The sequence below is a fragment of the Triticum urartu genome, chromosome 5A (genome assembly GCF_056163025.1).
Source record: "Triticum urartu cultivar PI428250 chromosome 5A, HENAU_Tu73, whole genome shotgun sequence".
Taxonomy (NCBI): domain Eukaryota; kingdom Viridiplantae; phylum Streptophyta; class Magnoliopsida; order Poales; family Poaceae; genus Triticum; species Triticum urartu.
Window position 1 is genome coordinate 344189253 of NC_141877.1, and position 24499 is coordinate 344213751.

A 24499-nucleotide genomic window follows, 5' to 3' on the forward strand; every position below is an offset into this window, starting at 1 on the left:
ATCAAATACTGAGGGGTTTCTATAAACACTAGTAAAGTACACATCAATAACATGTATATCAAATATACTTATGTTCACTTTGCCATCCTTCTTATCTGCCAATCACTTGGGGTAGTTCCGCTTCCAGTGACCAGACCCTTTGCAGTAGAAACACTTAGTCTCAGGCTTAGGACCAGACTTGGGCTTCTTCACTTGAGCAGCAACTTGCTTGATGTTCTTCTTGAAGTTCCCCTTCTTCCCTCTGCCCTTTTCTTGAAACTAGTGGTCTTGTCTACCATCAACACTTGATGTTTTTCTCGATTTCTACCTTCGTCAATTTCCGCATTACGAAGAGCTTGGGAATTGTTTCCGTTATCCCTTTCATATCATAGTTCATCACGAAGTTATACTAACTTGGTGATGGTGACTAGAGAATTCTGTCAATCACTATCTTATCTGGAAGATTAACTCCCACTTGATTCAAGCGATTGTAGTACTCAGACAATCTGAGCACATGCTCACTAGTTGAGCGATTCTCCTCCATCTTTTAGCTATAGAACTTGTTGGAGACTTCATATCTCTCAACTCGGGTATTTGCTTGAAATATTAACTTCAACTCCTGGAACATCTCATATGCTCCATGACGTTCAAAACGTCTTTGAAGTCCCGATTCTAAGCCATTAAGCATGGTGCACTAAACTATCAAGTAATCATCATATTGAGCTAGCCAAACGTTCATAACGTCTGCATCTGCTCCTGCGATAGGCCCGTCACCTAGCGGTGCATCAAGGACATAATTCTTCTGTGCAGCAATGAGGATAAACCTCAGATCACGGATCCAATCCGCATCATTGCTACTAACATCTTTCAAAACATTTTTCTCTAGGAACATATCAAAATAAACACAGGGAAGCAACAATGCGAGCTATTGATCTACAACATAATTTGCAAAATACTACCAGGACTAAGTTCATGATAAATTTAAAGTTCAATTAATCATATTACTTAAGAACTCCCACTTAGAAAGACATCCCTCTAATCTTCTAAGTGATCACGTGATCCAAATCAACTAAGCCATGTCCGATCATCACGTGAGATGGAGTAGTTTCAATGGTGAACATAACTATGTTGATCATATCTACTATATGATTCACGCTCGACCTTTCGGTCTCCGTGTTCCGAGGCCATATCTGTATATGCTTGGCTCGTCAAGTATAACCTGAGTATTCCGCGTGTGCAACTGTTTTGCACCCGTTGTATTTGAACATAGAGCCTATCACACCCGATCATCACGTGGTGTCTCAACACGAAGAACTTTCGCAACGGTGCATACTCAGGGAGAACACTTCTTGATAATTAGTGAGAGATCATCTTATAATGCTACCGTCAATCAAAGCAAGATAAGATGCATAAAAGATAAACATCACATGCAATCAATATAAGTGATATGATATGGCCACCATCATCTTGTGCTTGTGATCTCCATCTTCGAAGCACCGTCATGATCACCATCGTCACCGGCGCGACACCTTGATCTCCATCGTAGCATCGTTGTCGTCTCGCCAATCTTATGCTTCCATGACTATCGCTACCGCTTAGTGATAAAGTAAAGCATTACAGCGCGATTGCATTGCATACAATAAAGCGACAACCATATGGCTCCTGCCAGTTGCCGATAACTCGGTTACAAAACATGATCATCTCATACAATAAAATTTAGCATCATGTCTTGACCATATCACATCACAACATGCCCTGCAAAAACAAGTTAGACGTCCTCTACTTTGTTGTTGCAAGTTTTACGTGGCTGCTACGGGCTTAAGCAAGAACCAATCTTACCTACGCATCAAAACCACAACGATAGTTTGTCAAGTTGGTGCTGTTTTAACCTTCGCAAGGACCGGGCGTAGCCACACTCGGTTCAACTAAAGTTGGAGAAACTGTCACCCGCTAGCCACCTTTGTGCAAAGCACGTCGGGAGAACCGGTCTCGCGTAAGCGTACGTGTAATGTCGGTCCGGGCCGCTTCGTCCAACAATACCGCCGAACCAAAGTATGACATGCTGGTAAGCAGTATGACTTATATCGCCCACAACTCACTTGTGTTCTACTCGTGCATATAACATCAACACATAAAACCTAGGCTCGGATGCCACTGTTGGGTAACGTAGTAATTTCAAAATTTTCCTACGCACACGCAAGATCATGGTGATGCATAGCAACGAGAGGGGAGAGTGTGATCTACGTACCCTTGTAGACCGACAGTGGAAGCGTTAGCACAACGCGGTTGATGTAGTCGTACGTCTTCACGGCCCGACCGATCAAGCACCGAAACTACGGCACCTCCGAGTTTTAGCACACGTTCAGCTCGATGACGATCCCCGGACTTCGATCCAGCAAAGTGTCGGGGAAGAGTTCCGTCAGCACGACGGCGTGGTGATGATCTTGATGTTCTACCGTCGCAGGGCTTCGCCTAAGCACCGCTACAATATTATCGAGGATTATGGTGGAAGGGGGCACCGCACACGGCTAAGAATATGATCACGTGGATCAACTTGTGTGTCTAGGGGTGCCCCTTGCCCCCGTATATAAAGGATCAAAGGGGGGGTGCGGCCGGCCAGGAGGAGGGCGCGCCAGGAGGAGTCCTACTCCCACCGGGAGTAGGATTCCCCCCTTTCCTAGTTGGAATAGGATTCGGGAAGGGGGAAAGAGGAGAGAGAGAAGGAAGGGGGGCGCCGCCCCCCTCTCCTTGTCCTATTCGGACTAGGGGGGGAGGGGCGCGCGGCCCAGCCCTGGCCACCTCTCCTCTCTTCCACTAAATCCCACTAAGGCCCATATACCTCCCGGGGGGTTCCGGTAACCTCCCGGTACTCCGGTAAAATCCTGATTTCACCCGGAACACTTCCGATATCCAAATATAGGCTTCCAATATATCAATATTTATGTCTCGACCATTTCGAGACTCCTCGTCATGTCCGTGATCACATTCGGGACTCCGAACAAACTTCGGTACATCAAAATGCATAAACTCATAATATAACTGTCATCGAAACCTTAAGCGTGCGGACCCTACGGGTTCGAGAACAATGTAGACATGACCGAGACATGTCTCCGGTCAATAACCAATAGCGGAACCTGGATGCTCATATTGGCTCCTACATATTCTACGAAGATCTTTTATCGGTCAGACTGCATAACAACATACGTTGTTCCCTTTGTCATCGGTATGTTACTTGCCCGAGATTCGATCGTCGGTATCTCAATACCTAGTTCAATCTCGTTACCGGCAAGTCTCTTTACTCGTTCCGTAATACATCATCTCACAACTAACTCATTAGTTGCAATGCTTGCAAGGCTTATGTGATGTGCATTACCGAGAGGGCCCAGAGATACCTCTCCGACAATCGGAGTGACAAATCCTAATCTCGAAATACGCCAACCCAACATGTACCTTTGGAGACACCTGTAGAGCTCCTTTATAATCACCCAGTTACGTTGTGACGTTTGGTAGCACACAAAGTGTTCCTCCGGCAAACGGGAGTTGCATAATCTCATAGTCATAGGAACATGTATAAGTCATGAAGAAAGCAATAGCAACATACTAAATGATCGGGTGCTAAGCTAATGGAATGGGTCATGTCAATCACATCATTCTTTTAATGATGTGATCCCGTTAATCAAATAACAACTCTTTTGTTCATGGTTAGGAAACATAACCATCTTCGATTAACGAGCTAGTCTAGTAGAGGCATACTAGTGACACTCTGTCTGTCTATGTATTCACACATGTATTATGTTTCCGGTTAATACAATTCTAGCATGAATGATAAACATTTATCATGATATAAGGAAATAAATAATAACTTTATTATTGCCTCTAGGGCATATTTCCTTCAGGAACATCAATATTATTTCTCTGAGAATCTTGCTCGATTCTCTTAGGGTGGCCTTCAGGATACAAAGGTTCCTGAGTCATTCTACCAGTTCTAGTAGCCACTCTAACAACATAATCATTTGTCTTACTATTCAGTTCATGGAGCAATTCTTTTTGAGCTTTAAGTACTTGTTCTACTTGAGTGGTAACCATAGAAGCATGTTTGCTAACAAGTTTAAGTTCACCTCTAATATTAGCCATACAATCACCCAAGCATCTAATCTTATAAGCATTCTCTTTTAATTGTCTACCAAAATAAGCATTGAAGTCGTCTTGCTTAAACATAAAGTCATCAAACTCATCCAAGCACGGACTAGCTATTTTAGGAGGAGGGACTTCAGCTTTATCATATCTATAGAGAGAATTTACCTTTACTACCTGTGTCGGGATATCGGGAGGTTCTTCAATGAATAAAGGATTAAGATCATATACTTCGTCAACAGGCGGTATATTAAGACCATGTATTTCTTCAATATGAGGTAAATTCTTAACATCTTCAGCTTTAATACCTTTTTCTTTCATAGATTTCTTTGCCTCTTGCATATCTTCGGGACTGAGAAATAGAACACCTCTCTTCTTCGGAGTTGGTTTAGGAATAGGCTTAGTAATTGGAGCGGGAGCTGGCTCAGGAGGTGCCCAATTATTTTCATTTGTCAACATATTATTCAATAGAATTTCAGCTTCATCCGGTGTTCTTTCCCTGAAAAGAGAACCAACACAACTATCCAGGTAATCTCTGGAAGCATCGGTTAGTCCATTATAAAAGATATCAAGTATTTCAGGTTTCTTAAGAGGATGATCAGGCAAGGCATTAAGTAACTTGAGAAGCCTCCCCCAAGCTTGTGTTGGGGAACGTAGCAGAAATTCAAAATTTTCCTACGTGTCACCAAGATCTATCTATGGAGAGACTAGCAACGAAGGGAAGGAGAGTGCATCTACATACCCTTGTAGATCGCTAAGCGGAAGCGTTCAAGTGAACGGGGTTGATGGAGTCGTACTCGTCGTGATTCAAATCACCGATGACCAAGTGCCGAACGCACGGCACCTCCGCGTTCAACACACGTGCAGCCCGGTGACGTCTCCCACGCCTTGATCCAGCAAGGAGAGAGGGAGAGGTTGAGGAAGACTCCATCCAGCAGCAGCACAACGGTGTGGTGGTGGTGAAGGAGCGTGGCAATCCTGCAGGGCTTCGCCAAGCACCACAGAAGAGGAGGGAGAGAGAGATGCAGGGCTGCACCAACGAGAGATCGAATCGCCTGTGTTATGGGCAGCCCAATGCCTCAATATATATAGGGAAGGGGAGGGGCTGCGCCCCCTCTAGGGTTCCCACCCCTAAGGGGGGCGGCATCCCTAGATGGGGATCAAGGGTGGCGGCCAAGAGGGGGAGAGGAGAGGGAGGCGCACCAATATGGGCCCTAAGGCCCATATCCCCTAGGGTTTGCCCCCTTTCCACCTCTTAGGCGCATGGGCCTTAGTGGGGCTGGTGCCCTTGGCCCATGTAGGCCAAGGAACACTCCCTACAGCCCATGTGGCCCCCCGGGGCAGGTGGCCCCACTTGGTGGACCCCCGGGACCCTCCCGGTGGTCCCGGTACATTACCGATAAACCCCGAAACTCTTCCGGTAACCAAAACAGGACTTCCCATATATAAATATTTACCTCCGGACCATTCCGGAACTCCTCGTGACGTCCGGGATCTCATCCGGGACTCCGAACAACATTCGGTAACCACATACAAGCTTCCTTTATAACCCTAGCGTCATCGAACCTTAAGTGTGTAGACCCTACGGGTTCGGGAGACATGCAGACATGACCGAGACGATCTCCGGTCAATAACCAACAGCGGGATCTGGATACCCATGTTGGCTCCCACATGTTCCACGATGATCTCATCGAATGAACCACGATGTCAAGGACTTAATCAATCCCGTATACAATTCCCTTTGTCTATCGGTACGATACTTGCCCGAGATTCGATCGTCGGTATCCCGATACCTTGTTCAATCTCGTTACCGGCAAGTCTCTTTACTCGTTCCGTAACACATCATCCCGTGATCAACTCCTTGATCACATTGTGCACATTATGATGATGTCCTACCGAGTGGGCCCAGAGATACCTCTCCGTTTACACAGAGTGACAAATCCCAGTCTCGATTCGTGCCAACCCAACAGACACTTTCGGAGATACCCGTAGTGTACCTTTATAGTCACCCAGTTACGTTGTGACGTTTGGCACACCCAAAGCACTCTTACGGTATCCGGGAGTTGCACAATCTCATGGTCTAAGGAAATGATACTTGACATTAGAAAAGCTTTAGCATACGAACTACACGATCTAGTGCTAGGCTTAGGATTGGGTCTTGTCCATCACATCATTCTCCTAATGATGTGATCCCGTTATCAACGACATCCAATGTCCATGGTTAGGAAACCGTAACCATCTATTGATCAACGAGCTAGTCAACTAGAGGCTCACTAGGGACATGGCGTTGTCTATGTATCCACACATGTATCTGAGTTTCCTATCAATACAATTATAGCATGGATAATAAACGATTATCATGAACAAGGAAATATAATAATAATCAATTTATTATTGCCTCTAGGGCATATTTCCAACAGTCTCCCACTTGCACTAGAGTCAATAATCTAGTTCACATCGCCATGTGATTAACACTCACAGGTCACATCGCCATGTGACTAACACCCAAAGAGTTCTGGGTTTGATCATGTTGTTTGTGAGAGAGGTTTTAGTCAATGGGTCTGAACCTTTCAGATCCATGTGTGCTTCACAAATCTCTATGTCATCTCCTAGATGCAGCTACCACGTTCTATTTGGAACTATTCCAAATAACTGTTCTATTATACGAATCCAGTTTACTACTCAGAATAATCTGGTTTAGTGTCAAAGTTTGCATCGGCGTAACCCTTTACGACGAACTCTTTTACCACCTCCATAATCGAGAAAATTCCTTAGTCCACTAGTTACGAAGGATAACTTTGACTGTTGTCCTGTGATCCATTCATGGATCACTCTCGTACCCCTTGACTGACTCATGGCAAGGCACACTTCAGGTGCGGTACACAGCATAGCATACTGTAGAGCCTATGTCTTAAGCATAGGGGACGACCTTCGTCCTTTCTCTCTATTCTGCCATGGTCGAGCTTTAAGTCTTAACTTCATACCTTACAACTCAGGCAAGAACTCCTTCTTTGACTGATCCATCTTGAACAACTTCAAGATCATGTCAAGGTATGTGCTCATTTGAAAGTACCATTAAGCGTTTTGATCTATCCTTATAGATCTTGATGCTCAATGCTCAAGTAGCTTAATCCAGGTTTTCCATTGAAAACACTTTCCAAATAACCCTATATGCTTTCCAGAAATTCTACGTCATTTCCGATCAACAATATGTTAAAACATATACTCATCAGAAATTCTATAGTGCTCCCACTCACTTCTTTGGAAATACAAGTTTCTCATAAACTTTGTATGAACCCAAAATCTTTGATCATCTCATCAAAGTGTACATTCCAACTCCGAGATGCTCACTCCAGTCCTCAGAAGGATTGCTGGAGCTTTGCATCCTTATTAGCATCTTTTCAGGATTGACAAAACCTTTCGGTTGTATCACATACAACCTTTCCTCAAGAAAATCGTCGAGGAAACAATGTTTTGACATCCTATCTGCAAGATTTCATAAATAATGCAGTAATCGCTAATATAATTCCAACAGACTCTTAGCTTCGCTACGAGTGAGAAAGTCTCATCGTAGTCAACTCCTTGAACTTGTCAGAAAACATCTTAACGACAAGTCGAGCTTTCTTAATGGTGACATTTACCATCATTGTCCGTCTTCCTTTTAAAATCCATCTACACTCAACAGCCTTACGACCATCAAGTAGTTCTTCCAAAGTCTACACTTTGTTTTCATACATGGATCCTCTCTCGGATTATATGGCCTCAAGCCATTTATAGGAATCCAGGCCCACCATCGCTTCTCCATAGCTCGTAGGTTCATTGTTGTCTAGCAACATGACTTCCAAGACAGGATTACGTACCATTCTGAAGTAGTACGCATCCTTGTCATCCCACGAGGTTTGGGAGTGACTTGATCCGAAGTCTCATGATCAATATCATAAGCTTCCACTTCAATTGGTATAGGTGCCACAGGAACAACTCTTTGTGCCCTGCTATACACTAGTTGAAGTGACGGTTCAATAACCTCATCAAGTCTCCACCATCCTCCCACTCAATTCTTTCGAGAGAAACTTTTCCTCGAGAAAGGACCCGATTCCAGAAACAATCCTTTATTGCTTTCGGATCTGAGACAGGAGGTATACCCAACTGTTTTTGGGTTGTCCTATGAAGATGCATTTATCCGCTTTGGGTTCGAGCTTATCGGCCTGAAACTTTTCCACATAAGCGTCGCAGCCCCAAACTTTTAAGAAATGACAGCTTAGGTTTCTCTAAACCATAGTTCATACGGTGTCATCTCATCGGAATTACGTGGTGCCCTATTTAAAGTGAATGTGGTTGTCTCTAATGCTTAACCCATAAACTATTGTGGTAATTAGATAAGAGACATCATGGTATGCATCATATCCAATAGGGTGCAGTTATGATGTTCGGACACACCATCACACTATGGTGTTCCAGGCTGTATTAGTTGTGAAACGATTTCCACAATGTCTTGATTCTGTGCCAAACTCGTAATTCAGACATTCATCTCTATGATCATATCATAGATATTTTATCCTCTTGTCACGACGATCTTTCAACTTCACACTGAAATTACTTGAACCTTTCAATAATTCAGACTCGTGATTCATCAAGTAAATGTACTCAACATCTACTCAAATCATCTGTGAAGAAAGAACATAATGATATCCACTACATGCCTCAGCACTCATTGGACTGCACACATCAAAATGTATTACTTCCAACAATTTGCTTTCTAGTTCCATTTTACTGAAACCGAGGCTTTCAGTCATCTTGCCCATGTGGTATGATTTGCATGTCTCAAGTGATTCAAAATCAAGCGAGTACAAAACGGTCCATTTGCATGGAGTTTCTTCATGCATATATACCAATAGACATGGTTCGCATGTCCCAAACTTTTCAAAAACGAGTGAGCCCAAAGATCCATCAACATGGAGCTTCTTCATGCGTTTTATACTGATATGACTTACGTGGCAGTGCCACAAGTAGGTGGTACTATCATTACTATCTTTTGGCATGAACATGTGTATCACTACGATCGAGATTCAATAAACCATTCATTTTAGGTGTAAGACCATTGAAAGTATTATTCAAATAAACAGAGTAACCATTATTCTCCTTAAATGAATAACCGTATTGCGATAGACATAATCCAATCATGTCTATGCTCAACGCAAACACCAATCTCAATGGTAGAGGGAGCGTGCGATGCTTGATCATATCAACATTGAGAACACTTCCAACACATACCGTCAGCTCACCTTTAGCTAGTCTCCGTTTATTCTGTAGCTTTTATTTCGAGTTACTAACACTTAGCAACCGAACCGGTATCTAATACCCTGGTGCTACTAGGAGTACTAGTAAAGTACACATTAACATAATGTATATCCAATATACTTCTATCGACCTTGCCAGCCTTCTAATCTACCAAGTATCTAGGGTAATTCTGCTCCAGTGGTTGTTCCCCTTATTACAGAAGCACTTAGTCTCGGGTTTGGGTTCAACCTTGGGTTTCTTCACTAGAGCAGCAGCTGAATTGCCGTGTCATGAAGTATCCCTTCTTGCCCTTGCCCTTCTTGAAACTAGTGGTTTCACTAACCATCAACAATTGACGCTCCTTCTTGATTTCTACTTTCGCGGTGTCAAACATCGCGAATATCTCAAGGATCATCATATATGTCCCTGATACATTATAGTTCATCATGAAGCTCTAGCAGCTTGGTGGCAATGACTTTGGAGAAACATCACTATCTTATCTGGAAGATCAACTCCCACTTGATTCAAATGATTGTTGTACTCAGACAATCTGAGCACAAGCTCAACAATTGAGCTTTTCTCCTTAGTTTGCAGGTTAAGAAAATCATCAGAGGTCTTATACCTCTTGACGTGGGCACGAGCCTGAAATCCCAATTTCAGCCCTCGAAACATCTCATATGTTTCGCGACGTTTCAAAAACGTCTTTGGTGCCTCAACTCTAAACCGTTTAATCAAACTATCACGTAGTTATCAAAACGTGTATGTCAGATGTTCGCAACATCCACAGACAATGTTCGAGGTTCAGCACACTGAGCGGTGCATTAAGGACATAAGCCTTCTAAGAAGCAATGAGGACAATCCTCAGTTTACGGACCTAGTCCGCATAATTGCTACTATCAACTTTCAACTAATTTTTTTCTCTAGGAACATATCTAAATAGTAGAACTATAACGCGAGCTACGACATAATTTGCGAATTCCTTTTGACTATGTTCAGGATAATTAAGTTCATCTTATGAACTCCCACTTAGATAGACATCCCTCTAGTCATCTAAGTGATTGCATGATCCGAGTTAACTAGGCCGTGTCCGATCATCACGTGAGACGGACTAGCCAACGTCGGTGAACATCTTCATGTTGATCGTATCTTCTATACGACTCATGCTCGACCTTTCGGTCTTCTGTGTTCCGAGGCCATGCCTGTACATGCCAGGCTCGTCAAGTTAACCCTAAGTGTTTTGCATGTGTTTCGAGGCCATGTCTGTACATGCTAGGCTCGTTAACACCCGTTGTATGTGAACGTAAGGATCCATCACACCCGATCATCACGGCGTGCTTAGAAACGACGAACTTTAGGAACGGTGCACAGTTAGGGGAGAACACTTCTTGAAATTTTAATGAGGGATCATCTTATTTACTACCGTCGTTCTAAGCAAATAAGATGTATAAAGATGATAAACATCACATGCAATCAAATAATAGTGACATGATATGGCCAATATCATATAGCTCCTTTGATCTCCATCTTGGGGCTCCATGATCATCTTGTCACCGGCATGACACCATGATCTCCATCATCATGATCTCCATCATCGTGTCTCCATGAAGTTGTCACGTCATCTATTACTTCTACTACTACAGCTAACGGTTAGCAATAAAGTAAAGTAATTACATGACGTTTATGTTGACACGCAGGTCATAAATAAATTAAGACAACTCCTATGGCTCCTGCCAGTTGTCATACTCATCGACATGCAAGTCGTGGTTCCTATTACAAGAACATGATCAATCTCATACATCACATATATCATTCATCACATCCTTTTGGCCATATCACATCACATAGCATACCCTGCAAAGACAAGTTAGACGTCCTCTAATTGTTGTTTGCATGTTTTACGTGGCTGCTATGGGTTTCTAGCAAGAACGTTTCTTACCTACGCAAAACCACAACGTGATATGCCAATTGCTATTTACCCTTCATAAGGACCCTTTTCATCGAATCCGATCCGACTAAAGTGGGAGAGACAGACACCCGCCAGCCACCTTATGCAACTAGTGCATGTTTGTCGGTGGAACCGGTCTCACGTAAGAGTACGTGTAAGGTTGGTCCGGGCCGCTTCATCCCATGATGCTGTCGAATCAAGATAAGACTAGTAACGGCAAGCATATTGAACAAAATCAACGCCCACAACTACTTTGTGTTCTACTCGTGCATAGAATCTACGCAATAGACCTAGCTCATGATGCCACTGTTGGGGAACGTAGCAGAAATTCAAAATTTTCCTACGTGTCACCAAGATCTATCTATGGAGAGACTAGCAACGAAGGGAAGGAGAGTGCATCTACATACCCTTGTAGATCGCTAAGCGGAAGCGTTCAAGTGAACGGGGTTGATGGAGTCGTACTCGTCGTGATTCAAATCACCGATGACCAAGTGCCGAACGCACGGCACCTCCGCGTTCAACACACGTGCAGCCCGGTGACGTCTCCCACGCCTTGATCCAGCAAGGAGAGAGGGAGAGGTTGAGGAAGACTCCATCCAGCAGCAGCACAACGGCGTGGTGGTGGTGAAGGAGCGTGGCAATCCTGCAGGGCTTCGCCAAGCACCACAGAAGAGGAGGGAGAGAGAGATGCAGGGCTGCACCAACGAGAGATCGAATCGCCTGTGTTATGGGCAGCCCAATGCCTCAATATATATAGGGAAGGGGAGGAGCTGCGCCCCCTCTAGGGTTCCCACCCCTAAGGGGGGCGGCAGCCCTAGATGGGGATCAAGGGTGGCGGCCAAGGGGGGGAGAGGAGAGGGAGGCGCACCAATATGGGCCCTAAGGCCCATATCCCCTAGGGTTTGCCCCCTTTCCACCTCTTAGGCGCATGGGCCTTAGTGGGGCTGGTGCCCTTGGCCCATGTAGGCCAAGGAACACTCCCTACAGCCCATGTGCCCCCCCGGGGCAGGTGGCCCCACTTGGTGGACCCCCGGGACCCTCCCGGTGGTCCCGGTACATTACCGATAAACCCCGAAACTCTTCCGGTAACCAAAACAGGACTTCCCATATATAAATCTTTACCTCCGGACCATTCCGGAACTCCTCGTGACGTCCGGGATCTCATCCGGGACTCCGAACAACATTCGGTAACCACATACAAGCTTCCTTTATAACCCTAGCGTCATCGAAGCTTAGGTGTGTAGACCCTACGGGTTCGGGAGACATGCAGACATGACCGAGACGATCTCCGGTCAATAACCAACAGCGGGATCTGGATACCCATGTTGGCTCCCACATGTTCCACGATGATCTCATCGAATGAACCACGATGTCAAGGACTTAATCAATCCCGTATACAATTCCCTTTGTCTATCGGTACGATACTTGCCCGAGATTCGATCGTCGGTATCCCGATACCTTGTTCAATCTCGTTACCGGCAAGTCTCTTTACTCGTTCCGTAACACATCATCCCGTGATCAACTCCTTGATCACATTGTGCACATTATGATGATGTCCTACCGAGTGGGCCCAGAGATACCTCTCCGTTTACACGGAGTGACAAATCCCAGTCTCGATTCGTGCCAACCCAACAGACACTTTCGGAGATACCCGTAGTGTACCTTTATAGTCACCCAGTTACGTTGTGACGTTTGGCACACCCAAAGCACTCTTACGGTATCCGGGAGTTGCACAATCTCATGGTCTAAGGAAATGATACTTGACATTAGAAAAGCTTTAGCATACGAACTACACGATCTAGTGCTAGGCTTAGGATTGGGTCTTGTCCATCACATCATTCTCCTAATGATGTGATCCCGTTATCAACGACATCCAATGTCCATGGTTAGGAAACCGTAACCATCTATTGATCAACGAGCTAGTCAACTAGAGGCTCACTAGGGACATGGCGTTGTCTATGTATCCACACATGTATCTGAGTTTCCTATCAATACAATTATAGCATGGATAATAAACGATTATCATGAACAAGGAAATATAATAATAATCAATTTATTATTGCCTCTAGGGCATATTTCCAACAACTTGTGGGAGACTCTCTTTAATTTGCACGAAATTGTATATTTCCCTTAAAGCAGCTTGTTTCTTATGAGCAGGGAAATATTTAGCAGAGAAGTAATAAATCATATCCTGGGGACTATGCACACAACCAGGATCAAGAGAATTAAACCATATCTTAGCATCACCCTTTAATGAGAACGGAAATATTTTGAGTAAATATAGGTAACGTGATCTCTCATTATTAGTGAACAGGGCAGCTATGTCATTTAACTAAGTAAGATGTGCCACAACAGTTTCAGATTCATAGCCATAAAACGGATCAGATTCAACCAAATTAATTATATCAGGATCAACAGAGAATTCATAATCTTTATCAGGAACATATATAGGTGAAGTAGCAAAAGCAGGGTCGGGTCTCATTTTATCTCTAAGTGATTCTTTGTTCCATTTAATTAATAACCTTTTAAGCTCATATCTGTCTTTGCAGGCTAAAATAGCCAAAGAAGCATCTTTATCAAAAAGATAACCTTCAGGAATAATAGGCATATTTTCATCATCACTATCATCATCGTATTCAGTTTCATCAATTTCTCTTTCTCTAGCCCTAGCAATTTGTTCTTCAAGAAATTCACTAAGGGGCACAGTAGTATCAGGCATAGAAGCAGTTTCATCATAAGTATCATGCATAGTAGAAGTGGCATCATCAATAACATGCGACATATCGGAACGAATAGCAGAAGCAGGTGTAGGTGTCGCTAACTTACTCATAACAGAAGGTGAATCAAGTGCAGAGCTAGATGACAGTTCCTTACCTCCCCTCGTAGTTGAGGGATAGATCTTGGTTTTTGGATCTCTCAAGTTCTTCATAGTGTCCAGCAGATATAAATCCCAAGTGACTCAAAGAATACAGCTATGCTCCCCGGCAACAGCGCCAGAAAAAGGTCTTGATAACCCACAAGTATAGGGGATCGCAACAGTTTTCGAGGGTAGAGTGTTTAACCCAAATTTATTGATTCGACACAAGGGGAGCCAAAGAATATTCTTAAGTATTAGCAGCTGAGTTGTTAATTCAACCACACCTGGAAACTTAGTATCTGCAGCAAAGTGTTTAGTAGCACAGTAATATGATAGTGGTGGTAGCGGCAACAAAAGTAAAGACAACAAAAGTAATGTTTTTGGTATTTTGTAGTGATTGTAACAGTAAAAGCGGGAAAGTAAATAAGCGTAAACCAGTAAATGGAAAACTCGTAGGCACCGGATCAGTGATGGATAATAATGCCGGATGCGGTTCATCATGTAACAGTCATAACATAGGGTGACACAAAACTAGCTCCAGTTCGTCAATGTAATGTAGGCATGTATTCCATATATAGTCATACGTGCTTATGAAAAAGAACTTGCATGACATCTTTTGTCCTACCCTCCCGTGGCAGCGGGGTCCTATTGGAAACTAAGGGATATTAAGGCATCCTTTTAATAAAGAACCGGAACAAAGCATTAGCACATAGTGAATACATGAACTCCTCAAACTATGATCATCACCGGGAATGGTCCCGATTATTGTCACTTCGGGGTTGCCGGATCATAACACATAGTAGGTGACTATAGACTTACAAGATAGGATCAAGAACTCACATATATTCATGAAAACATAATAGGTTCAGATCTGAAATCATGGCACTCGGGCCCTAGTGACAAGCATTAAGCATAGCAAAGTCATAGAAACATCAATCTCAGAATATAATGGATACTAGGGATCAAACCCTAACAAAACTAACTCGATTACATGATAAATCTCATCCAACCCATCACCGTCCAGCAAGCCTACGATGCAATTACTCACGCACGGCGGTGATCATCATGAAATTGGTGATGGAGGATGGTTGATGATGACGACGATGACGAATCCCCCTCTTCGGAGCCCCGAACGGACTCCAGATCAGCCCTCCCAAGAGGTTTTAGGGCTTGGCGGCGGCTCCGTATCGTAAAACGCAATGATTTCTTCTCTCTGATTTTTTTCTCTCCGAAAGCAAATATATAGAGTTGGAGTTGGCGTCGAAGGGTTTCCAGGGGGCCCACGAGGTAGGGGGGCGCGCCCTGGGGGGGCCCACTCTCGTGGAAAGGGTGTGGGCCCCCTGGTCTTCATATTTGGCGAGGATTTTTTATTATTCTTTCTAAGGTATTCCATGGAGTTTCAGGACTTTCTGAGAATATTTGCTTTCTGCACATAAAACAACACCAAGGTAATTCTGCTGAAAACAGCGTCAGTCCAGGTTAGTTTCATTCAAATCATATAAGTTAGAGTCCAAAACAAAGGCAAAAGTGTTTGGAAAAGTAGATACGACGGAGACGTATCAGGGGTCGCTTGCACTGACTAGCGACATGACCAGCCCGCACCAGAGGCAGACGACCTTGTTCGTACAGTCCTTCAAGAAGTGTCTTTTCTCCAAGCATTTGAAGCACCAGCCCCTGATTTCCGGCGTCACCTCCCTCCGAGGCGGCGAGCTGCGGCGCACCACCACCTCTGTCTGCCCCGCCTCGCGGCGGTGCTTCCGAAGTGACCGCTTTGAAGCAGGGGCTTCCTACCATGAGGCGATCCTGCGCGATGGAGCCGCCAAGATGTCCTCCGCCGGACCCCCGCCGGCAGCCTCCTCCGCAGCAGAGCCCTCTGACGCCGACGAGATGCCAAGGTCCGAGACGACAAGCCGCTCCCCGTGGAACGAGGACGTCACGGAGCACGGACTGCCAGCCATGGCGAACAGATCTGGAACAGAAGAAACCGAGCGCCTAGCAAGGGGGGAAGGGTTGCCCTGGCCGAAGAGGCACGCAGCAGGGGAGCGGTGGCCGCCGGAGCCGGAGCGACTGGCGGCGGGTGGGTGGACGCTGACGTCAGAGTGACGCACGACGGGAGGGCCTAGGAGGCGATAGGGAGGAGGCAGGCGGCAGGGGAGTCGGGGGCTTTTCTATTTTAGAATGAGGGCTTCCAACCATCCATGCTTGACTTTTTATATGCCACGACAATGTGCAGAGAGTGGTAGAAAAAAATTGCATTTGAGATTGAAAAGATTAATTTGGCGGACCAACAAACCAGGGTGAATCACTGTTATAAAAAAAAACCCAACATGAATCAGGTAGGCGGCCCCTCTCGAAATGGCAGTATCGTGAAAACTAACAAATCAGGAGAGGAAAGCAACTCCCTCTTCTCTCTCTATCCATCGCCTTCGTCGATTTCGGCCCCCTCCCCCCTCCCCCTCCCTCGCTCTGGCGTCTCCCATCGCCATCGCGTCCAAACCCTAGCCCTCCCCAACTCCAAACCCTACCGCCAGTGGTCCAATTCGCTGCGTCGGCTCGCGAATCGGGCGTCCGCTTGTCGCACCCGCGCTCCCGATTCAGCCGCCGTTCGTGCAAGATCTGGCGGATGGAGCCCGCGGCGCCGAAGGAGGCGCCGCCGCCCCAGCCACAGCCCGGGGTGGAGGAGGACGGGACGCTCTCCGCGACGGCAGCTATGGCAAGGGACGCCGCCGTGCTGTTCCAGAGCCGCCGGTACGCCGAGTGCGCCGATGTGCTCGCGCAGCTCCTGCTCAAGAAGGAGGGTGACCCCAAGGTGGGCGATTGGATCTCTGCTTTTGCTTCCCTATATACGTCTAAAAGCGAGGAGAGTTAGGATGCTCTGTGATTGCTTTACATATTCATTAACTGAATATACATAGCAAATCCTGTATCTCGCCGGGTTCGTGGCGGCATGTTTTGCTCAGCGAAGGCTGTTTTTTAGTATTGCTTGCTTGATGTTTCTGTCACCACTCACTGTGCTTATATGCTTGCTCAGTGTATGTTGCACATGAATTGTGCGGTGTGCTTGTTGTAGCTGTCCGCATGGTTCTCCCATCCTCTCTCGGTGGGTGGCGGCGAGCCTGCATATGTTTGTAAGCGGTTGGGTGCATCTTGGTTGTGTGATTGTGTGCTGCTTATACCTGATGCCTGTCTATACACTGCTATCGTGTATGTGATCGTCACATGGCTCACGAGCATCTTAATGTGTTGGTGTTGGATTGGTATCCATTTGTATTTTGTGTTGATAGCATCTTAATGTGTTGGTGTTGGATTGGTATCCATTTGTATTTTGTGTGTATCAACGGTTATGTGGACGTGGGTGTTAGGTGGTGCATGTGAATACCAACAGGGCTTGCTACTGGGCGTGGGAGTGCTTCTCATTTCCCTGATTTTAGTTAGTAATGTTGTAGCACATTTCTTGAAGTATAGACAATGGTTTGTTTAAACTGTTCTGTTTATTTAAATTTGTAGTTCTATATGTATTCCTTGTAGTATGTGAATGGGCCTTACTTGGCGTACATTGGCTGGATACAATGGAACTGTCAACATTAATTCACTGACCAATGTATCTACAACAGTATTCAGGATATGACTATATGAGCAGCAAGTGAATAATCAGTAATGTTTAGACTTCAGACCTAGACATCCGCAGAACAGTGAGCAACAATGCGACTACACATTTTCTGAATCCAATACATGAACCATCCAAACTCATCCGCCATTGTTCACACAGGCACTGCTGCACTGTATCTCTGTTTGCTAATGCCTTTTAATCTGGCTGTTACCCGGCCTTTAAGCTGATTATAGCTGATTAACCCATGACCTGTGAGGGTAAGTAGTAGGAGTATACGTCCTAGCCAATACATTTTTCTGTAGTGATTATATTGTCTCCCAAGGAAGAAATGATAGGTTGTCATGTTTTTTTGTGTTGCATCTGATGTCACAATGTTCAATTTTCAGGTCCTTCATAATATGGCTATCGCAGAATCGTTTGTGGATGGTTGTCCTGATCCAAAAAAGTTGCTTGAGATTCTTGGCAATGTTAAGGTTAGTGAATCTCCATACTGATTTGCCGTTCAGACCTGGTAGTAGAAACACATCTAGACTCCGTTAGGAATAGAAATGCTTTAGTGGCTCCTGGTATTCTGATACATGTGATTTGTTTTCATTTTCCATGTGTAGACTCAGTCAGGAATAGAAATCATCAACCTTTGAATAGTTTCATCAAGTGGCAGAAAGGCAGTCACATTAGTGATTTTTTTTCTTGTCATGTGTGATTAGCGACTTCTATTGTTCATATTTTCATTTTGTTCTACATCTTTACCTTTTTTTTTCTGCTTGTACACTGCCTTGGGATATCACTCAATCTTTGTCACCAGAGATTAACATTTCTTTGTACTGAAGAGTTTTAGGTGTCATGTGCATTGGTTCACAAAACAACAGTGATGCATAGATGCAAACATATGTGCTTCTGTCTAGTATAGGTACAACTGTACACAATAAACATCCCTCTGTATTCATATTCACGGATGCTTTTGTTGCATAATTTGTACCAAGTGAATGTGTGTATTCTAAACGTCCATGATTTATGGTTTAAGTTTTTTGTGCGCTGCAATCAAGACCCCAGGTTCCTACTCCTGGTCATAGTGGCCTGGTTCGCGGGTTGAAGGTCCGTCCCGTGTCCCGGGGTCGATCAACCCAGATTGAGGGTCAGGAACGATGTAGGGTCGAGCTGGGTCGGTGCACGGATCGCGACCCCAGTCCATGAATGTTGAATCCAAACAGTATGCAAGATTGTAAGAAGTTCATGTGGCTTACCGGGCAATCCGCCGCACCGCCCGCCACTCCACCGGAGTCCGCCCATCCGTGGTCCAGCCGAACAGCACGCTCTAGGCCTCTTAGTGCTAGCCTTGACACGCCGCCGATGCCCCACTCCTCTGCACCGGTTCGTGCAAGCCCTCTGTCCATGTCTTTCCCTCCAAACTGGGCCTGCAGCCCATTTTTTCTTTCCTCCCCGACGGGCTAGATGCAGTCTACACATCTAACTGGGCTATACCAGCCCATGGTCTTGAACTCTGGATTGAGACTTGATTTAGCGCTACTGAACGTATTGAACTTCTCGTGAGAAGCCGGAGTCGGGATGGAGGAGTAGGAGTTAAGTATTTAGGGGAGTTGGAGGACTTTCGAACAGGCCCTCAGTTATTGAGTTGTGTGCTTCTTGTCATTCAAATGCCACATGTAACTGACTATATTTGACTGTTTGCATGTCAATACATGCGCTAAAATGCTGTGGTGACTACTCTCTAACTGTTTGTTTCGATCACTTGGTGTGGAATGATGTTTAGACTTCTTTTTTTGAGAGACATCTTATTATATGTTGAAACACATATTCATGCTTAATCATTAACAAACGCTAATGTTCTCTGTTGTCCGTTTGAACCCAACTGCAAATTTGGAGTTGCTGTGTCATTTCATTGTACTATATTACTGCTTTCGTTCTAATGTTGTACTAATACATGCATTCAGATAAGAAGCGATGAACTTGCCTGTGCATCTAGAGAACAAGCTGATTCTGCCAATGGGGTAGGGAACAATACTTCTTCTGAACCAAGAGGCAGTGGCATTGCACCGTTGATTTCTGCTGCACATAATGCAACAGCCTATGGAGATGAGTTTGACACAACCATAATAACATTCAACACTGTACGATCTCTTGTTTCAGTTAATGTAATTGTTTGATTATTAGGATATCTTATCTGCGGCTTTCATTTATCCTCTATCCTCTATTCATAAATAGTTGCAACCCACTACCTATTTTTCCTCTCCAAGCATCCATGCCACATCATCAAGTCATGCATGTGGTCGTAAGTTACTTTTTTGTACTAATCTGTCCATCAATCATGCCACCTCGGCATAAGTTGAATTTTGGCATTAATTTGTGTGGTCATAGACTGTATATGTGTTGGACAGTTGAAGCAAATTTATTTAGTTCATGATTCGCATCATCCAAAAGTTTCTGTTATTCAACATTTGTTCACATGCTTCATATGTTTCTATTGTTTCAAAATATAAACCGAGAGCACTCTTACATTTGCTTTTGCATTAGTTTTAGTTGTGTTTAGCACCTATTTATGCATTTGTTTTAACAAGGTTCCCGCGACAACGCGCGGGCTGCGGGGTATCATCTAGTTAGTAATGTTTTTGCCAATTCAAGCTTTATGCATACTCCTTGATGTAAGCTTTAGCTGAAGACATGCTGATGAATATGATAATGAACTTGTTAAATTTGCAGGCTCTTATCCTTTATCATCTTCATGATTATGAATCTGCACTGTCTGTTTTGGAGCCATTGTACCGAAATATTGAACCTATTGATGAGGTATTTCTCGTTATTTCTTAGCTTATAAGCTAAATGTTTTTACTTTCCCTAATCATTCTTCGCTGCTGCAGACAACTGCTCTTCATGTATGTTTTCTGTTATTGGATATTACATTAGCTTTGCAAGATGCATCAAAAGCCGCGGTAAGTTTTTCCCCCTTCACCACAGTACAACCTTCAGTTGACATCTACGGCTGGCTCCATTGAACTAGTAATTTCTTTCCAACTATTCTTTGTAGCCTGTGATATTTTGTCAAAGGATGTCCCTTAAAATGTTTCACTAGTCGTAGCTTCTCCTTATGACACAGCAAATTGGCGTGACAGTAAACTAATGACGTTGGATTTAACATAGCAAAATAACATGCCAATTTATTATTCCCTCCGATCCAAAATAAGTAACCTTAGTTCAAAGCTGCGACACTTATTTTGGATTGGACGGAGTACTATTTTTAACGTGATATGATCAATGGCTCAATACTGTCTACTCTACTTTGTCCCTATATACTTCACTGTGCCAGTATATCCTGCTATAACATGCATTTTTGATATACACAAAACGTGCACTGACACTGCCAGTATGACAATACTTTATTACGGGATTGTTGCTGGTAAATGAAAAACTAAAGAGGGGAGAGAATCAGAGACCTAGGGTGGCTGATCATTGAGTTCCTTTTGTCTGTTAGATTTTATTGGGAATAATTGAGATTATATTCTCCCTTTGATTGCACTAGAATTCTTGAGCTCAGTACTATCAGATTAATTTGTGATTTTAACTTGTATGACAAGCAATAGCATTTGTTAGCATTTCCTTTCCAAGTCGCAACATAGCTTTTGTCTAGATGGAACTTTGTTCATCTCTCTGTTTTTGCAGGATGTCATTCAGTACTTGGAAAGATCATTTGGAGTAGCTAATACAGGGAACCAGAATGAAATTGCTAGCACAGTTCAGCAGCAACCTGCTCAACTGAAACCTGCAAAAAGTAACACGCCTCCAGATTCTGATTCAAATACTTGTCCTGGTGGATCTGAGATTCTTTCAGTTGGAAGTTTTTCGGATGATACACTGGAGTTTGAATCTTTTTACTCTACTCTGGATGGTGGAAATCACTTGGGCAGGCCTATCTTAAATGAGTTCTCGAGGGCATCAGCTGATCTTGCTGCCACAGCTGCTGATTTGAAAGTTAGACTACAAATTTACAAGGTCCGGCTTCTACTTCTCACAAGGAACCTGAAGGTTGCCAAGCGAGAACTCAAAGTTCTAATGAACATGGCTCGTGGTAGGGATTCATCTACAGAGCTTCTCTTGAAATCTCAGCTAGAGTATGCCCGAGGAAATTATCGGAAAGCTGTGAAGCTTTTGAGCACCCCCAATAATCGGACTGAACCAGTAATGCTAACCATGTTCTACAACAATCTTGGTTGTATACTCCATCAGCAGAGATCCAACCATACATCAGTATTGTGCTTCAGCAAAGCACTGAAATACAGCTTATCTCTTCGCTCAGAGAAACCATTGAAGCTGTCTGCACTATCACAAGACAAATCTTGTCTGATATCATACAACTGTGGGATCCAACATTTGATGTGTGGTAAACCACTGTTAGCAGCTCGTTGTTTTCGTGAGGCCATGCCGCTCTTGTACCATCGCCCCCTCTTTTGGCTCCGTTTTGCTGAGTGTAGCCTGCTAGCTCTAGAAATGGGCTTCCTCACTGCAAGCGGTGCTACTTCATGCAAAGATGAGATTGAAATTTATGTTGTGGGGTCAGGGAAATGGCGCCATTTAGTTATCAGTCCGGTGAACTCAGGAAGTCATTTATCAGATTTTGGGAGTTCAGGTGAACATGGAAATTTGATATCACTCAGATTTGCTAGACAGTGTCTACTCAACGCCCAACTATTAATGGATGCTTCTGAGCAGAAAAAAATGGCGATTTCAGATACAGAGGAGTGCAACCAAGGGTCACAATGCCAGAAAAGTTCAGGCCAGAGCACAATGAGTGTGGAATCCAAAGTCCACTCTGGTCCAACAACTAATGCAAATGGAGAACAAAAGGGGGCCGCGAGCTTGAATGCCACTTTGCAGAGCTCTCTTGCTATGTATGATGACATCATTAGAAAAGAGAACCTGAAAATTCGACAAGCCATCCTGGGGGACCTGGCGTTCGTCGAATTGTGTCTTGAGAATCCCTTGAAAGCTTTGTCTATTGCCAACTCACTGTTGCAGGTTCCAGACTGCTCCAGGATGTACTTATTCCTTGGCCATGTATATGCAGCTGAAGCTTTATGTTTGCTGAACAGGCTAAAGGAGGCTGTTGATCAGTTAACTGTTTATTTGAGAGATGACAATGCTATTGAGTTGCCCTACAGTGTTGAGAATCGTGAAAAGGCCCCTGTTGAGAAAGACAGCGATGGCGAGGATTCAGTCACTCCTGCCATGACAAAACTTACCTCAGAAGAATCTCAGCACTCAATGTCTCTCAAGCCCGAGGAAGCCTGTGGGGTTCTGTATGTTGACCTTGGCATGACTGCTGCAGTGCAGGGAGAGCTTGAGCAGGCCAACTACCTGGTGAGCCGTGGTTTTGCAATGTTGCCCAACAGCCCTAGGGCACTGCTAGCATCCATCTATGTGGATCTTCTGCAGGGGAAGGCGCAAGAAGCTATTGGCAAGTTGAGAAGGTGCAGAAACGTGAGATTTAAGACCAGTAGTGTAGCAGCCAGCAGATAAGACTTGCCTCGTTTTGATGATTTATCAATAGTTGATAATTGCCATTTCTTGAGTTGGACCCGACCCCATGTGGATGATCATCCTGAAAGATCGTAACGTTTTCCTGTGTACCATACATAAGAAAAAGAACTTTAGATCTCCCTGTCCCCTCTTTAGCTTTCCCAGATTCAGGGGTGTAATTTGTGTTACTCGAGTTTTAGAGCCCCTCTTTGGACTGAAATGATGATACCTTCTGATGTTCCTTTATTCAGGAAAGAAATGTGCAAAAGGCATCAGAATCTAAAGAACTTCAGTATATATTTCGGTGCATTTCTTGCTCGAAGCGTCACTTCACAGCTGTGTTACTCTGGTTTCCCAGCACGACATACTTTTGCACCCTTTTCCCCAACGTTTTTCTTCTGTTTATATAACCGTGCGTTGCAACGGCAGGACACACTGAAAACATTGTCATGGTAGCGACGCATCAGGAGTTTAAACATACCTTACACGTATCTGACAATTTTTAGAATCTTTGGAAATTGTTATAGGCAATTTTGATGGTAATTTGAAACATGTAACCCATTTATAAGGAGTACTTAACAACAAAAATAATAATGCATGTTTTGGATGTTACACGTTTAGTTTACTTCAGAGCATGCGACATGTCATCATTTGGTTTCAACAATCTATGAACACAACGTGCGTAAGTAGACTCACGGATTGGAAGTTGGGAACTCACCTTGATGGGCCATGAAAATTTCCATATACGAGCTCCAATTGAGTATAGAGTTATGCATGCTTCGCTATGGAGCAAACACCAATTGCCCCGAATCTAGGTTGGCCAAGTCTAGAACTGGGGCTCGAGATAAGAGTCGTGGATCGATTGAGGGCAGGGTTCTTCGAAAACGGAGCAATATGATTTACAAACATCATAAAGACCTTATATGGTTATATGACATTTCAACGATGTTTCATAAAGACAAACGACAATGTTTTGTGTTATCCGATGGGTGGATGCTCTTTTACGTCGGCTTGGTAACCTACCATATAAATTCAGAGATGGATGCTTTACAAATCAGCATTAGCAAGAACTGTAGTAATCTCTACTAATATTATACTACTTCATAAAGATGTAAGGTTGTCCCCTCCTTGATGGTGGAGGTTGTCCCCTCCCCCTGGTCGAGTTGTG

The 24499-nt window shown here is 44.2% G+C and overlaps 1 protein-coding gene across 1 annotated transcript; it reads left to right on the forward strand.

The window, feature by feature from the left end:
• Positions 1-16620: 16620 nt before the first annotated feature.
• Positions 16621-23659, forward strand: LOC125508872 (Tetratricopeptide repeat (TPR)-like superfamily protein). The gene is made up of 6 exons (XM_048673667.2): positions 16621-17001; positions 18189-18275; positions 19755-19931; positions 20521-20607; positions 20679-20750; positions 21478-23659. The coding sequence occupies exons 1-6, from the start codon at positions 16816-16818 to the stop codon at positions 23329-23331; spliced, it is 2463 nt and encodes an 820-aa protein (XP_048529624.1). The 5' UTR covers positions 16621-16815; the 3' UTR covers positions 23332-23659.
• The last annotated feature ends 840 nt before the right edge of the window (positions 23660-24499 follow it).